The following is a 17,272-nucleotide window of genomic DNA, read 5'->3' as shown; positions in this document are numbered from 1 at the left end:
GGCAGGAGTGTTTCGAGCAGAAGTCCTGGTCGAATTTCGGCCAGGATTTTTCCTACCCCCTTGTTCTTTTTTCGAGCAGGAAAGTTTCGGTCATGATGTTGGGTCAGAATTCTATATTTTGACCGAATTAGCCACCTTTCTTGCCTTGGTCGAAGCAATTTCGAGCAGGATTGTTTCGACCAGGGTTTTCATTTGATTTCTAGTCGAATGAGTTTAAATTCTGGTCGATTTATGCTTCATTTCTAGCCTTAATCGACAGAACTTTGATCTCAGGTTATTCGAACAAAATTTCCTCACTTTTTCTGGTCGAATGGGTCAGGAATGATTATTTTCATATCCTTTTACCTTGAAGTTGGGCCACATGTTTGGGCTGGATTTTTTGGGCCACCCTCTTAATGGGTCTTCATCCAGGGCCCATTTCTTAAATCTGGGCCTTATTTGTCAACTAATTGGGCCCTCTTTCTGGGCTTTCTTGGACTGGGCCTCTATCATGCTTTACTTCCAAAGCCCATTCAAACTTGGGTTGGGCTTGAACTCTTAAGCCTGACTTCCAGAATATTCTGGAATTTTCCATATCATTCCAGATTTTTCCATACTTTTCTAAGACTTTTCTAAGACTTTTCTAAAATATTCTGGAACATTCCAGATCCTTCCATTTTTGGGCCCATATGGGCTTTTTTGAGGCCCAGTATCCACTTATTTCTCCTATATATAGGTGGGATGAGAGTGTGCTTCTTCACACCTCTCATTTCATTTCTCTTCATCTCAAACTTCCTAATCTTCTCCTTTCTCAAATCCACTCCTTCCTCCTCCCAAGTCTTTTCCAGTCTTTACTAGATGGCTGACAAGAGTTCCGAGAGGGCGGCCAAGATAGCCTCGGCTTCAAAACGAGGTAAGGATATCGAGATCCGCTCTTCATATATGTCTTTAATTGATATGATTAATACTAGGGGGGATGAATATCCTTCCACTGCACATCTCGACTCCTTTAATCACTGTAATACTTGGCACAACATAGATTTCAATAAACTAAATGCTCGTTATAACGTCCCTCCCCCCTTTAGACTAGTTCCAGTCTCTGGTGGTGACCGTACTTGCCACTGGAGGCCCGATACTCTCTTCATCTATACCGACGCCCTTAATGCTGGGCTTAGGTTCCCTTTCCATCCTTTTATCCCTCATCTTTTGGCTGACTTACAAATCAACCCGTGTCAGCTTCCTCCAAACGCCTGGAGGAATATTCTATGTTTTATGGTTTGTTGTCTTAGGGAGGGCTTTCCTCTTTCTGTAGCCGTTTTTAGGAAAGTCTTTCAATGTTACAATAGTTCTTCCAATATTTGTGGCTGGGTTTATGTCAAACAAAGGCCCAAAAGCAAACATATCTTTAACAGCGCCTCTATTCCGGATAATAATCCAAATTGGAGGAATAGTTTCGTTGGGTTACGTTGGGAGAATGGCGATTGGGGCACGCTCTTTCGATCTTCCTTCGGGAAGGTCAGTGATGGTAGCCTCAAATCCATTCACTTAACTCCTGAAGAAACTATCATTTATAATGGGCTTACTCAGGACGATGGCACCACCACCAGCTGGACTCTTTTAGAAGAGTTTTCCCTGATTCATGTGGGACTATCCTCTGTTTCTCAACAGGGTATTTCTCTTCCCTTCTCAATTTTTCTTTATTTCACGCATTATTAACATCACTTATTTTGTCTTTTGCTTTGTTTCAGCTGCTAAGGAGATTAACGAGGACAATGTCCCCTTGGTCGAGGAAACAGCTAGGATGAAGAAAGCTCGGTTAGCAGGCCTAGACACCCGAGGAAAGGCGACAGAGCCTATCTTCTTGAGAAAGCACAAGGAGCCTATGGGGGAGGCTTCAACTGAAGGAGCTGAGGGCCATAATGCTCGTATCACTGCTGCTGCCCCTGCTGCTGCTACTACAGGCGCCTTTCAGCCTCTCTGGGGATTTCGCCGAGGGGATACCGTGGTTGGTTCCACGAAGCATGCTTGGGATTGGTCCTACCATAGCGTGACTCCAAAGGACTTTACTGATGTGGTGGCCACCCCTGACCTTGAGAGGATTAAGCTCATGGGAGCCCAATCTCTGGCTTCGGTATGCCTTCTCTTTTTTAAACTTATTTCTCGTTCTTGTAGCACTTTCTTGCCTTATACTTTGTTAATTGTTTTGTTTCAGTCTAACGCCTACTTTCAAGGCGCTGTGAGGCAAGCCGAATCATGGAAGCGGGCTTCTGATAAGGCCGATAATGCCCTCAGGAGGCAACAGAAGAAGTATGCTACCCTGGAGAAGAAGCTCAAGCGCAAGGAGGAAGAACTCGGAGAGTCTAACGCCGAGCTGGTGGTACTTCGGGCGGAGAAGGATAAAGCTATAGACAATTATCTGGACTCGGAGGAGTTTGCCCAATCTATGAGGATTAGGGATGATTCAGTCTTTCCCGAGTTTTTTAGGACTGGTTGGGACACGGCCCTTGGGACCGTGAACGAGGCTTGTCCTGATATTAACCCGGCGGACTACATCTGCCCTGATGACGAGGCTTTGCTACAGAGGTTTCGTACCCGAGTAGTTGTCTCGGACCATGTTCCTCAGGATCCACTTCTTCCTCCTCCCGAGTCTTCTTCCAGACCTGCTGAGGATGACAGCTCTTCCTCCTCCGAGACGACGGAGACATCTAGCGAGAGCGGAGAAGACGATGATATGGACGCCGAGGGCACCTCAGCTCCTTAGAGCTTTTTCAGCCTTGCATGGCTTGTCTTATTGTATTGACTTAATTGTATTCAAAACTTATTACCCTTCGGGGCTTATATTTTATATGTTGCTTTTCTTGCCTCTTTCTGTTTAATATGCATTTGAGCCTTAAACATCCTTGGATTGAAGTAATTTCAAACTCTTTAATATGAAGTCTGGTTTTTCAAAACCTTACATAGCATGGGTTCGACCCTAATCAATAATAACTAGACAATGTAAATTCTACTGGAATATAAAATCCTACGCAAGCAAAGCTTCCAGGTGCTTTTAAACCTACTTGTCACAATGACAAGTGAGAATCGTACTTCGCCTATCTTACACGTAGTAAACCTTCAGGTTTTGTGCGTGCCAGGTCCTCGGGACTTCAAAACCATCCATAGTCTCGAGCTTGTAGGTTCCTCTACCTTGAACGCTCTTGACTCTGTACGGCCCTTCCCAATTTGGGGCAAGCTTCCCTTTTTGTCCAACACCAGATGCTTCTATCTTCCTCAAGACTAGATCGCCTTGTTTAAAAAACCTTTCTTTAACCCTTAGGTTGTAGTAGAATGAAGCTTTTTTCTGATATTCTACTATCTTTGCATGTGCCTTATCTCGCACTTCATCGATCAAATCCAGGGCTAACCTCTGACCTTCCCCATTTTCCTCTGCGTTGAAAGCCTGAATCCTTGGAGAGGAATGTGATATCTCCACGGGAACTACTGCTTCTGCCCCATATGCCAACAAGAAGGGAGTTGCTCCCGTCGTGACTCTACAGGTAGTCCTATAGGCCCATAATATGGGAAGTATCTCGTCCACCCAATTATTTCTTGACTTCTCGATCCTCTTCTTTAATCCATCCAGGATTATCCGATTTGCTACCTCCGCTTGCCCATTGGCTTGCGGGTGAGCTACAGAGGTGAATCGTAACTCAATTTCATTTTCTTCACAATACTTCTTGAATTCCTCATTGTTGAATTGCGTTCCATTGTCAGTGACGAGGATACGGGGAATTCCATATCGGCACATAATGTTTTCCCACAGGAATTGTGCAACCTGCTTAGTTGTGATTTTGGCCAAAGGTTTGGCTTCGATCCACTTGGTGAAATAATCAATGGCTACAATCAGAAATTTCCTTTGTGCCGTGGCCATAGGAAAAGGCCCTAGAATATCCATCCCCCACATGGCAAAGGGAATAGGTGAGTTGATAGAGGTCAGCATCTCGGGGGGTTGTCTAACAATTGGTGCATGCTTTTGACAGCGGTCACACTTCTTCACATATTCTTTGGCATCAGCCATCATTTTTGGCCAATAAAAGCCTAAACGGGTTAACTTATGAGCCAAGGCCCTGCCCCCCAAGTGCTGCCCGCAAATGCCTTCATGCACTTCCTCAAGAGCCAAGCGTGCCTCATCGGGCCTGAGACACCTCAAGTAAGGAACCACGAAAGATCTCTTATATAGAATCCCATCTATCAAAGAGTACCTTAGTGCTCGAACAGTTAACTTCCGTGCCTCAATTGTATCGCTTGGCAACCAACCGGTCTGAATGTGAGCCTTGATGGGATCAATCCATGACGTCCCCAAGCCTACGGGAGCCACAAGCTTAACATCTATGCTTCGTGTCTTCAAAACATGGAAGTACACACTTCCTGAACTTTCTTCAATCTCGGATGAAGCAAACTTTGATAGCGCATCTGCTTTAGCATTTTCTTCCCTTGGAATGTGTTCAACATGGCATTCATTAAATTGGGTCATCACAGCCCTTACTAGGCGAACATACTTTGCCATCGTATCATCCCTTGCTTCAAATTCTCCCTTTACCTGGGATATGATCAACTTCGAGTCTCCACGGACCTTTAAGTTTTTGACTCTAAGTGTCCCAGCTAGACCAAGGCCAGCAATCAGGGCTTCATACTCTGCCTCATTGTTTGTGGTTGGGAAGTCTAGCTTCATGGCATACTCAATTAAGAATCCATCAGGGCTTTGCAAAACCAACCCTGCTCCACTGGAATTTGTTTTTGATGCTCCATCAAAATAGAGAACCCAATATTCTTTCTCCTTGTCCCCATTATCGACTCCCTTGTCTTGAGGTGTGGTATCTTCCTGCCCCCCGACTTCTTGGTTGGGTATGGTACATTCCACCACGAAGTCAGCTAGTTCCTGGGCTTTTATGGCCATACGTGGCTTATACTTGAGATCGAACTCTCCCAATTCTATTGCCCACTTAATCAGTCTCCCACTTGCCTTGGGACTGTGAATGATATTTCTCAGTGGCTGATTTGTTAGCACTTCAATTTGGTGAGCTTGAAAATAAGGACGCAGCTTTCTTGAAGCCATTATCAAGGCTAAAGCGAATTTCTCAATGGCTGAATAATTCAACTCAGCACCATGCAAAATTTTGCTGACATAGTATACGGGTTTCTGGACTTTTAGTTCCTCCTTAACCAACACGGCGCTCAAGGCGCTCTCTGAAACAGCCAAGTACAAGAATAAAACTTCATTCAGAACTGGCTTGGCCAACAACGGGGCCTGGCCCATATACTTCTTTAACTCTTCAAATGCCTTCTGATTTTCCTCACTCCATACAAAGTCTTTGATGTTCTTTAGTGACTTGAAAAATGACAAGCATTTGTCTCCTGACTTGGAGATGAATCGTCCTAACGCAGCAACCCTTCCTGTGAGCTTCTGAACATCCTTGACAGTTTTGGGGGGTTCCATGTCCAGGATTGCCTTTATTTTATCGGGGTTTGCCTCAATTCCCCTCTTCGAGACCATCAATCCCAAGAATTTTCCAGATCCTACTCCGAAAGCACACTTCGTCGGATTCAACATCATCTTGTGGTACCTCAGGACCTCAAAAGCTTCCCTTAAATGGGCTATATGATCAGTCTTTACTAGACTCTTGACTAACATGTCATCAACATAGACTTCCATAGTCTTATCAATAAGATCCTTAAAAATTCTATTTACCAACCTTTGATAGGTGGCTCCTGCATTCTTGAGACCAAACGCCATAACAAGATAACAATAAACACCAAAGTCAGTGATAAATGATACCTTTGGAATGTCATCCTTATGCATTTTGATCTGGTTGTATCCGCTAAGCCCATCCATGAAACTCAGCATCTCATGTCCAGCGGTGGCATCAATCAAAGTATCAATTCTAGGCAGCGGAAAACAGTCTTTGGGGCATGCATCATTCAGATCGGTGAAGTCTATACACATCCTCCACTTTCCATTAGCCTTCTTCACCATTACAGGGTTTGCTAACCACTCCGGAAATTGAATCTCCTCAATGAATCCAGCCTCTAAGAGCTTTTCCACTTCCTGCTTTATAGCCTCTTGTCTTTCCGGGGCAAAATTTCTTTTCTTTTGTTTCACTGTCTTTCGGCTTGGATCTACGTTTAGCTTGTGAGTAATTAACTCCGGGTCTATGCCTGGCATATCAGCTGCTGACCATGCAAACACATCACTATTTTCTTGCAAAAATTTCACTAACTTCCCTCTAAGGGGCTCCTCTAATGTAGCTCCAATGAAAGTCATCCTCTCAGGATTCTTGGGATCTAAAGGAACCGAAACCAATTCTTCTGCTGGCCTTCCTCTATTCTCATCATTTTCTCGAACATCCATATCTTCAATAGGAAGAACCTGCCCCCCGACTCCATCTGCCCTCAAAGAGGCCACATAACAGCTTCTAGCCATTTTTTGATCTCCCCTCTCTTCTCCAATCCCGTTTCGGGTGGGAAACTTCATGACTGAATGGTAGGAAGAGGGGACTGCCTTGAAGGCATGTATCCCTGTTCTCCCCATGATAGCATTATAAGTTGAACTAGCCTTTACCACCACAAAATCCAGCATCTGCGTTGCTTGCCTTGGCTCCGTACCTATGGTGGTTGGTAATTTAATTATCCCTTCCACAGGACATTCTACTCCAGCAAATCCATATATCGGCATGTCGGTTGGTGTCAACTGGGAGTCGTTATACCCCATCCTTAGAAAGGTGTCGTGGAGCAAGATATCCACAGAAGCACCATTATCCACAAGGACCCTCTTAACCGGGCTATTTCCTATTATCGGCGTTATGACCAGCGGGTCGTCATGGGGAAACTTCACACCCTCTAGGTCGGAATCATCAAAAGCCAATGTTACTTCTGTCCTGGCCCTCTTCGGGGCTTCTCCAACAATATGCATAACCTCTCTAGTATATGCCTTTCTGGAATTTTTGGACAATCCCGCAGCAGTTGGACCTCCAAAGATCGTGTTTATCACAGGCCCTCGAGGTCTCGGCCCTCCATAAATGGTGTTTATAACTGGTCCTCTAGGTTGGGGATTCCGCCCCTGATCATCTTGGTCCCTCCTACGATCTTCAAAGTTCTTCCTTCCATTATTATTTCTGTCTCCCCCATCTCCAGTATACTTGTTCAATCTTCCTTTTCGAATCAAAAACTCAATTTCATCTTTCAACTGCCTACACTCATCGGTGTCATGGCCAACATCTTTGTGAAACCTGCAATACTTGCCCTTATCTAGCTTGGCGGGATCAGCCTTCAAGGGCTTAGGCCAGCGAATATCTCTGTCTTTCTCAATCTCCATCAAAATCTGACTTCTGGGAGCATTCAGCTTAGCGTATTCAGTGAACTTTTGCCCAGGTCCTCCCTTCTTGGGGGTTGAATCAGGGTTTTGTTCGGTTCTAGGATATTTGTCCTTAGCGATATACTCCAAATCAGTTTTTCGTTTCTTGCCTCCAGTGGGCTCATTACTTACTACGGTCTTCCTCATACTTTCTTCAACCTTGATATACTTCCCTGCCCTCTCTTGGAGCTGCAACATGCTCTCAGGGGGTCGTTTGGCCAAAGACATCTTAAAAAACTCATCCCTAGTTCCTTGTTGCAGTGCTATCATGGCTACCTTATCATCAAGGTCTGGGACTTTTAAAGCCTCCTTTGTAAAACGATTCAGGTAATCTCTTAAGGATTCCTTAGCTCCCTGCACAAGACTCATAAGAGATGCTGAACTTTTCTCATGGACTCTTCCACTGATGAATTGCTTAATAAAAGCCTGACTTAATTCTCTGAATGATCCAATAGAATTTGGGGGTAGGCGACTGTACCATCTTTGAGCCATACCCGACAGGGTTTGAGGAAAGGCCCGACATTTTATAGCATCATTCACGGGTTGCAGCAGCAGTGCATTAGAGAATGTCCTAACATGATTAGCGGGGTCTCCCGTGTTCTCGCCATGGTTGTTGTTCCGTTTTTCCCACAGACGGCGCCAAATGTTATGGATAAAAAACCAAGGTTATTACTTGCTGTATTTAATACTAAGATTCGGGAGCTCAAGGCCTTTAATGGCTGCTCTCGTGTTTCGTGACTCAATCTGCCTTTACGAGATGCCTACGTATCTCTGTGAATTAGAGAATCAAGCCAAAAAACGTAGTTCTGATTGGTGGGGGTGAGACCCTTTATATAGATGTTGGTGGTCCTTGAATTGGACTTGGTATAGGAGACTTGGTGGACAAGCCTCTGAATTAGGATAGACTTAGGAGTCCCAGGAAGTAGGAAGCTGATTCCTTATCCTTTTAGGTCCCTTTGAGGCTAATCTCTAAGGATTTATATCCTTATCGGGACTCTTTTCAACATCTGATTTCTCCCTTATTAATTAATTACGAAATTAATTAATAATCAGGGCTTTTGGGCCTTTTTTATTCCACCAGGCCTGATCTGGTCCATCAGGCTTAACCTTTCTGGTCTGAATATCATATATCTTTTTATTGGGCCTAGCAGCCCACAGTTTGTACAATTAATGCAGTATTTAATTATACAATCATAATTTATTTATCCCTATCAAGTTCCTTGATTAATATTCTCTTCAAGCATACAGTTGATCGAATATAGCTAGGAAGTGTCCGCTCAAATGAGTGTCGGGAGGACCCCCTCAATGGATTCGGAAATAACTTGGTCCCGATCCAGGGGACGTTGCACTTGCCTATTCCATTTGGTACTGCTCCCAATCAAGTCACCCATGCTATAAAATTCTACGTGATCAACACTCATTCTTCCTACAATGACATAATTGGTCGCCCGACTCTAACTAAGATGCAAGAAATCACCTCTATCTCGCACCTAAAAATCAAGTTCCTAACCCCGACTAGAGTTGGAGAAGTTAAAGGAGATTATGAAGTTGCGGAAAGATGCTATAGCCAGGCCCTGTTCATGATAGAAACTCACCAAGACAACAAGAGGAAGGCCCCAGTCCTTCGAAAATAGCAAAGCAATAAGAAACACCGCCCCTTTCAAGGGAGAGAGTGGGAAAAGAAGTCCAAGTTATTCAATCCAACCTGGATCCAAAAACAACAAAACCAGACTCAGAGGAGCCAAAAAGCAACCAAGTCATGGTAGCGATTGAAGTAGACCCGATTCTCAGCCAGGGCAATCCTATTATGCAAGCAACCAACACTGGAATAAATGAATTAAGGGAAAACAACCAAGCAAGGGCATTAGCCCAGGGTCAAGTCTACATGAAAAAGAATGTTGAAGCCCAGATCCAGTAAATGGTGTCCACCCAGGACCAAGTAAAGGTTGAGGCTGCAGTAGAGACGGAGATAATTCTGATTGATGAAAGTAATCCTTTTAACAAGGTGAAAATAGGATCTGGGCTCGAAAGAGTCGTCAAAGAAGAATTGATATCATTATTCCGGGAGTATGCTGATGTATTTTCTTGGAGTCTCAAAGACATGCCCGGGATGCACAAATCCATAGCAACGCACAACTTGGATGTCAACTCGAACAGGAAGCCAGTTAAGTAAAAGAGAAGAAATTTTTCCCCAGAGAGGCAGAAGGCGATAGATGAAGAAGTGGAAAAATTACTCAAAGATGGAATCATATGTGAAATCAAATACCCGGAGTGTCTGGCTAATGTGGTTATGGTAAAAAATGCCCAATGACAAATGTATGGTGTATGTTGACTACACCAACCCGAATGACGCATGCCCAAAGGATCCCTACCCTCTGCTAAATATAGATCAACTGATAGATGCCACATCTGGAAACCTCATGCCAAGCTTCATGGACTCCTTCTCCGGGTACAACTAAATCAAGATGAATTCAAAGGACATCCCAAAGACAACATTCATCACCCATATAGCAGTTTATGCTTATATCATGCTACCTTTTGGATTGATGAATGCAGGCTCAACCTACCAGAGAGCAATGAATAAAATATTTAAGTCCCAGCTTGGAAGAAACTTGAAATCCTATGTTGATGATATGATTGCAAAGTCCATAACCATCTCGGGTCACATCGGAGATCTCAAAGAATGCTTTGATAATTGAAGGAAGCACACACTCAAACTGAATCCAGAGAAATACACCTTCGAAGTAGGAGCAGGAAAATTCCTAGGATTCATGATATGCAACCGGGGGTTTAAGTCAATCCGGAAAAAATAAAGGCAATCCAAGAGATAAGGCTCCTCAGACCCAGAAGGATGTGCATAAGCTAGCAGGGTCACTAGCAACACTCAGGTAGTTTGTGTCAAAGCTGGCAGAAAGATGCTTACATTTCTTTAATTTACTGAAAGAAGCCAACAACAAGGAAGAAGTTAATTGGAGACCAGAGTGACAGAGAGCATTTGAGAGATATCTCTCATAGCCACCAATCTTAACTAAATCCCAACCCGGGGAACCCCTATTCCTCTACTTGTTAGCCGGGGCCGGCCCTGGCAGTAGGAGTAGCACTGATTCAGGAAAAAATGGAAAATAGAAACCAGTATATTACGTAAGCCAAGTACTAAAATATTCCAAGACCAGATACTCAAGATTGGAAAAAATTCCTTCACCTTGGTTACGACATCAAGAAAGCTTAGACATTACTTCCAAGGAAGGGAGATCCGGGTTGTGATTAATCACCTTTAAGCAAGATAATACACAAATAAGACGTCTCGGGGAGGCTTGTAAATTGGGCAGTGGAGCTAAGTCGGTTCAACCTAAACTTCATTCTAAGGATTGCTATCAAAGCCCAAGAACTTGTTGATTCATCATTGAATGCAACTTTCTGGAAGTTGAGCCCACACCTGTGATTATTGATCCTTCCAGCAACAATAATCTTAACCCGGGAGCCTGGCTTCTGAAGGTCGATGGATCTTCGACAAATAAAAAGTCTGGAGCCGGGCTCATCCTAAAGAGCCCGGATGGTTTGATGATTCAAACTTCCATATCCTTCGGCTTTCCAACAACAAACAACTAAGCAGAGTATGAAGCCCTGATCGCATGATTGAAGCTTTCCAGGACCCTCAGGGTGCAGGACCTAAACATCTATAGTGACTCCCTTATTGTAGTCAAGAAAACAAATGGTGAATATATAGAGAATGATCCCATACTAGCCAAGTACCAAGCTTTGGTCCAGAGCTACCTTGCCTTGATACCACAGAGCCAAGTTCTACAAATATGTCGAGAAGAGATTTCATAGGCCGATACTCTGTCCAAGCTGGTCCAGAACTCATCAGACCTGGACTATTTTGTCTACTTTGAGGAATTGCAAAAGCCAACTATAGAAACTAAAGAAGTCCTCGAGATAAACAACACCCCGAAATGGATGACTCCTTTCATCAACTACCTGGAAAAGGGAGAGCTCCCAGAAGGCAAAGGGAAGGCCCAAAGACTAAAAGTTAAAGTAACAAAGTTCTTTCTCGAATGAGGATTACTCTACCGCCGAACTTTCTCCTCCCCCATCCTAAAATGTGTCAGCCCCGTAGAATCTAATTACTGCTTAATGAAAGTCCATGAAGGAATATGGGAGATCATATGTCTATGAATTCCCTGGCTCACAAGATCATAAGGAAGGATTATTACTGGCCAACCATTCACCAAGACGCTGTTGAATTTGTGAAAAAATGCAAGCAATGCCAACTCTTCAGCAATGTATCATGGTTCAGCCTAGTCCTACCCTCCGTAGTCCTATCTCTAATCCCTTTCGTTGTTTGGGGAATAGATATCATGAGACCCTTTCCACGGGCTAGAGGAGATCTGAGATATCTATTGGTTTCAATCGACTATATAACTAAATAGGTAGAAGCGAAGGCAATTAAAACCATCAACCATCAAGACTGCATAAAGTTCATGAATATTATATTGATGAGGTTCGGGATCCCTAGAGTTCTGGTATCAGACAACGGGCCACAGTTCGTCTTGTCAGAATTTGAATCCAATCTCCAAGAGCGGGGCATCAATCATAAAAAATTATCCATAGCATACCCTCAAGGGAGTAGACAAGTAGAAGTCACAAATCGGATCCTTCTCCGGGGCATTGAGAAGAGGCTTAGAGAGAGCAAGAGCAAGTGGCCGGAAGAGTTGCCCAATATGTTATGGGCCTACAGGACTAGTCCCCGAACAAGCACAGGAGAAACTCCTTTCGAGCTAGCTTACGGAATGGAGGCAATGCTCCCCAATGAAGTGGGATCCCCCTCTCACCGAGAAATAAACTTTGATGAAATAGCTAATGAGGAGGGGCTTAGAACAAACATAGAGCTCATTGATGAGGCTCGGGACCAGGCTATAATAAGGATGGAAAAATACAAGGAGAAAACAAAGGAGCACTTCATTAAGAAGTCCATGTTCAAAAACTTTCAAGTTGGAGACCTGTTACTTCGAGATACAGAGGACTCAGATCCTAATAATACTGGAAAGTTGATGCCTAAATGGGATGGGCCCTATAAGATCAAAGAAGTCTTAATCCAGGTATTTACAAGCTATAGATGAATCCGAGATCCCCAACACCTGGCATGGACTCAGGCTTAGAAAATTCTACCAGTGATTAATAGAAAGTAACAAAAATAACCAAAAACTTGTAGCCTATGGCAAACAACCACTCAATTATTCAATTTCTTGTATGAAGAAAATTTGAGATTAATGAAAATAATTTTTTTGTTTCACTGAGCAGTTGTTTTAAACCATCACTATTAAAAAACAAACATCAACCCGACTATGTTTGCATACCCGAGTTGAAAGCAATCAATTTATACTCAGAATATTTTCTAAGTAGAAAAAGCATAAAAATCCAACATAAACCCAGCTATGGTTACATGCCCGGTGTAATAACCCCAATTTTTGGAAATTTTTGAAACCCTTATGAATAGTGCTTTTGCTGAATGAGAAAACTTTTCATGCCACACTATGTAGGGGTTCTGATATGGATATTCTGAGATTTTATTAGTACTTTATATGGGATATAAGTGTATGTAAAGATCGTCAGAATCCAATTCCGAACACTTTGATTTTTCCCGGAAATCTAATAGATACGGAAAGAATTGAGTATAAGGTAACAGGATAAAAGGATTTAAATTAAAGGATTATAATAGAGGATCATAAAAAGGAATATAATGTATTGAGAAAGGTTAAGGGAACCTAAGTAATAAGATCCCGGGTATGATCCCTCAAACGATAAACGAAAATGAAAGTTAAGCGAACCGTATAACAGATCAGCGGTCATTAGGCAAACAATTAGGAAGTTAATCAAAGGGATTAGAGAGGATGATGTCACCCAACCAATGAGAAGAGGACAAGGAGGGGAGGATGACATCATGAGGATGACACAAGCATGACATGGGAAGGAAGGAGATGTGGTGGCTTTTTAACCACACAAAATCAAGGGCAACTAGGTAATTTACTAAAACAAACACAAAAATCAAACCAACCAAGCCAAGAAAATCATTTTTCATCAAAATCAAAAAGAAACCAAGGCATGGTTCTTCATGCTCTCGGCTTTTTACTATTGCAAATGGGCAAGAATTCAAAACTCAAGATCCAAGCCTCCTAAATTGGTAAGATAATTCCCTAATCATCTTCATGCTTAGTTAGGGCTATATCATGAGTTTAAGCCATCAATTCCTTCTCAATCTTCTTCATTTAATCAAAGAAGAAGACAATGAATAGTGTTTTCAAGTTTTTAACTTGAAGTTTTTCTTGTTTTCCTTGAAGATCCAAGCATTCCTAAGACTTCTCAAAGCTTCTTAAGGCTTCCTAGCTCCTCCCACCACTTCAAGGAAGGTATATCATCTCCAAAACCTAGATTCCTATGTATTATAAGATGATTTTGATTAGTAGGGTAATATTGTAGCTTGATGTTGTGATTTAGAGTTTGGGATTTGAAATGGTAGTGAAATGGAATGGTAGATGTTGTTGTTTTGATTAAAAGAACTTAAGTATGGTTAAAGTTAAGCTTAGGCATAAGTATGAATGTTAAAATGGAATTGGTTGTGGTTGTTATGATGTGATAAGGATGGATGTTGGTTGTATGTTTGGTTTGAGGTTGAATTGGGTTGATTTTGAATGGTTTTAAATTGGGAAATCGCGTAAACATAGCCGTCGTAACGTCCGATTTTCTTTAGACTGTTTTTGTGCATAACATTAGGACCCGAGAACCCCCTGCTAGATTTTGACCATTGCCATGTTTAGATAGCTCATGTTACGAGCTTCGTTTTGATATGTAGTTCGTTCGATTCCGATGCACGGTTTAGGAGAAACGACCGTTTCAAGTAACGGCGTTTTGCGAACGAAACTTTTCCCCTCGCCTTACTTTGAAACAAAGGTTAAAGACCAAAAAGGGTTAATTAATGCATGAAACATTTATGGTAAGTGTGTTAGGCAGTTGGTAAGACACTCGCGAAGGAATCGCCTTAAAACTCGTAAAGGTTAAATTATTAAAAATGGTGGAGCCGAGGGTACCCGAGTGACTTAAGCGAGTGAGTAAGCGCAAAACAAGCGTTAGAGTCTAAGTTCGTTAAAGTATAGATTTACAAGTGACTTTGGTTTAATTCCAACTTACTTGTTGTTTATAGGTTACCAGACTCGTCCCGAGCCTTTTATCACCCCAAGTCGCTCAGGCAAGTTTTCTACCCGTTATAACTGTTGTGGTGATGAGTATACGTATTTGCATTATCTTGCGATAGATGCATGTTGGTTAATTAGCAAATGTTGCAATATATTGAAGCATGCTGCTATGGTATATATATATGCATGCCTGTTTCGCATTCTTTCCATATATATATCTGTTGATTCAGTTGATAATACCTATGCTAGAGGATAGCGGTAATTTGTATATACCCTTAGTACAGGGACCTAAAGGTGAACATATTTCTAAACCGGGAGTCGATGTTCCCGAGTATATTATATATATATATATATATATATATATATATATATATATATATATATGGATATAGTTTTAAAACTATTGATCGAATAAGGTTTATTCGATACCTTTATTTTATTTATTGAATATTATTTGAATATTCATTCGAGGGCTTATGACTTCTTTATTTTATTAAATGAATATTATTATGAATATTCATTCGAGGGCTTATGACTTCTTTATTTTATTTATTAAATATTATTTGAATATTCATTCGAGGGTTTATGACTCTTTATATTATTTATTGAATATTATTTCGAATATTATTCGAGGGCTTATGACTCAGTTCATATTATTATTGAATATTACTTGGATATTCATTTGAGGATGTATGACTCCTTTATTTTATGAATATTAATTATAGTATTCATTCGAGGTATTATGACTCCGCTTATTACTTAATAATATTTTTTATTGTAATAAAGAATAAGGTGTCGATAATCAAACTTATTTTTGATTATTCAAATAAAGATATTATTTTCATATAAGTATATCTTTGATTATTTGCTATTCATTCGAGTATAAGTTTTCCAACTTCTACCTCAATTATTCTTCATGGGAATATTATTTAAATAATAATATTCAGATATTTCTTTCATATTGGGACTGATTTATTTTATAAATCAGCATTACTCCAAACATTCTTAAAAATGTTTTCGAGTCTTCAAAATGATTTTTAAAAGTTAGAGCGGATCCCAAAACTCATTTTTTTTTATATTTAAGATCTTCCTTTTTAAGGGGATTTAAATACTCGCTCAAAATCGGAGGGATCCGGCTCTGTGGTATATTTTATATTCGCAACAAGGTTGCAGTTTTGGTAAATGAATTGATTACTTACCCAACGTTCGGGAAGTAAGTCCATCTATTGAGTCGGCATAAGCAACATGGGCTCAGTGGGCGTCCATGATAGTGTAAGTGGCTCAGTGGGAGTCCATCAAATGCATAAGTGGCTGAGTGGCAGTCCAGCATAAGGTCCTATTGCGACCAAGGGTGATGACCAGTGGGGAATTCGTCCATCTACTAGTAGAAAAGGTTACTTATGGGTATCTTTGCCTGATCAGCAAGATATCTGGTTTATGCCAAAATTCTTTTCCTTTCTAAATTTATTGGATATTGCAAGTCTGTTCATACTTTACATGACAGAGGTTTTCAGGAAATGTATGGGAGATATATATGAATATATATATATATATCAGAACTTAATGAAGTATGTCATAACTTCATTTCCTTTAATAATATTTTAAAGATTTAATCTATTCAACTCTTGTCTTGTAGTCTCATCTATGTGATGAACTGTTGAAAGCTCATTATACTTTGAACAATGGTAGTTCAAGTAGCTTTATAAATGATATAAGTGTAGTGAAGTATTTGGTAACTTCATCTTTTAAACTTATATCTAATTAATAATTGTCTTATGAATGACAAAGATTTTCAGAAAAACGTTGAGACAAGGTTAGATATATGAGATCACCTTGCAACGATATTTTTTTTATACAGTTATACACTGGGACTTTGTGTATATTATGCATGGAAGAGGACTTCCAATATTTTGAAAAGTATATATGTATATATACTGAATATTTTGCGACTTCATCGCATTAAGATATCAACTTGGTTCATTTCTTTTGACCAAGACTTTCATGAGTATTATGGGTAGGCTCATATATTGTTAATCATTATACATATTATTTTGGTGGGCTTGCTGCTCACCCTTGCTTTCTTCTTTCATCACACAACATCAGATAGATAAGATGAACAGGACCAAGCTCCCAATTCGCAAGCGGATAGGAAACGTTCCGCAGCTTTCTGGAAGCGTTGAGGCCGCTGTAGCTGAGGTAGGAACTACCATTAGGCTAGGCTTTCAACTTCTGATGTACCAGATTTATGTATATTTATGAATTGTAATAATGGCAAAGAAATGTAAATTTATTCAGAAACCTTTTTAGGATGTATTGACATATAATTGTGGAATAAAACGACTTGTGTTATTTTTGAGTATTCATCTCTGAGACTATAACTTGTGGTGTGTGCGTGTATATTGTGGGGTCACAGTAAAGAGTAGTTGATTGTTTAATAAGATTGGGTGTTGTTAAGGGAAGTGGAACTCGTGACAACCCGGATCCCCGACCCCGGATTTGGGGGTGTTACAGAAATGGTATCAGAGCTAAGCGTTATAAACCTCAGAGATGATGGGACGTTAAGATAATAAGTTCACTAAGATAATAAGAACTCTTGCCAAGTTCATAGTCGGACTACCTAACGTAGTACTGACAGTTAAAACCCTTATGGGAACCCTTATAAATATCGTGATAGGAGCGTAGTTCGTTATCGTATATGGTAGCGGGACTCCGA

General features: G+C 41.1%; 1 protein-coding gene across 1 annotated transcript; it reads left to right on the top strand.

Moving 5' to 3' along the window:
* Positions 1 to 12,090: 12,090 nt before the first annotated feature.
* LOC141681412 (uncharacterized) lies at positions 12,091 to 12,679 on the top strand. The gene is made up of 2 exons (XM_074487104.1): positions 12,091 to 12,468; positions 12,671 to 12,679. The coding sequence occupies exons 1-2, from the start codon at positions 12,091 to 12,093 to the stop codon at positions 12,677 to 12,679; spliced, it is 387 nt and encodes a 128-aa protein (XP_074343205.1).
* Positions 12,680 to 17,272: the final 4,593 nt, after the last annotated feature.

This window comes from Apium graveolens, chromosome 1, assembly GCF_009905375.1.
Source record: "Apium graveolens cultivar Ventura chromosome 1, ASM990537v1, whole genome shotgun sequence".
Lineage (NCBI taxonomy): Eukaryota > Viridiplantae > Streptophyta > Magnoliopsida > Apiales > Apiaceae > Apium > Apium graveolens.
The sequence above is the reverse complement of the archived record's forward strand: the minus strand, read 5'-3'. Positions and strand labels throughout refer to the sequence as shown.

Excerpts from the sequence above, each read along its gene's own strand:
- LOC141681412 (XM_074487104.1), top strand. The coding sequence starts at position 12,091 with ATGTTATGGGCCTACAGGACTAGTCCCCGAACAAGCACAGGAGAAACT.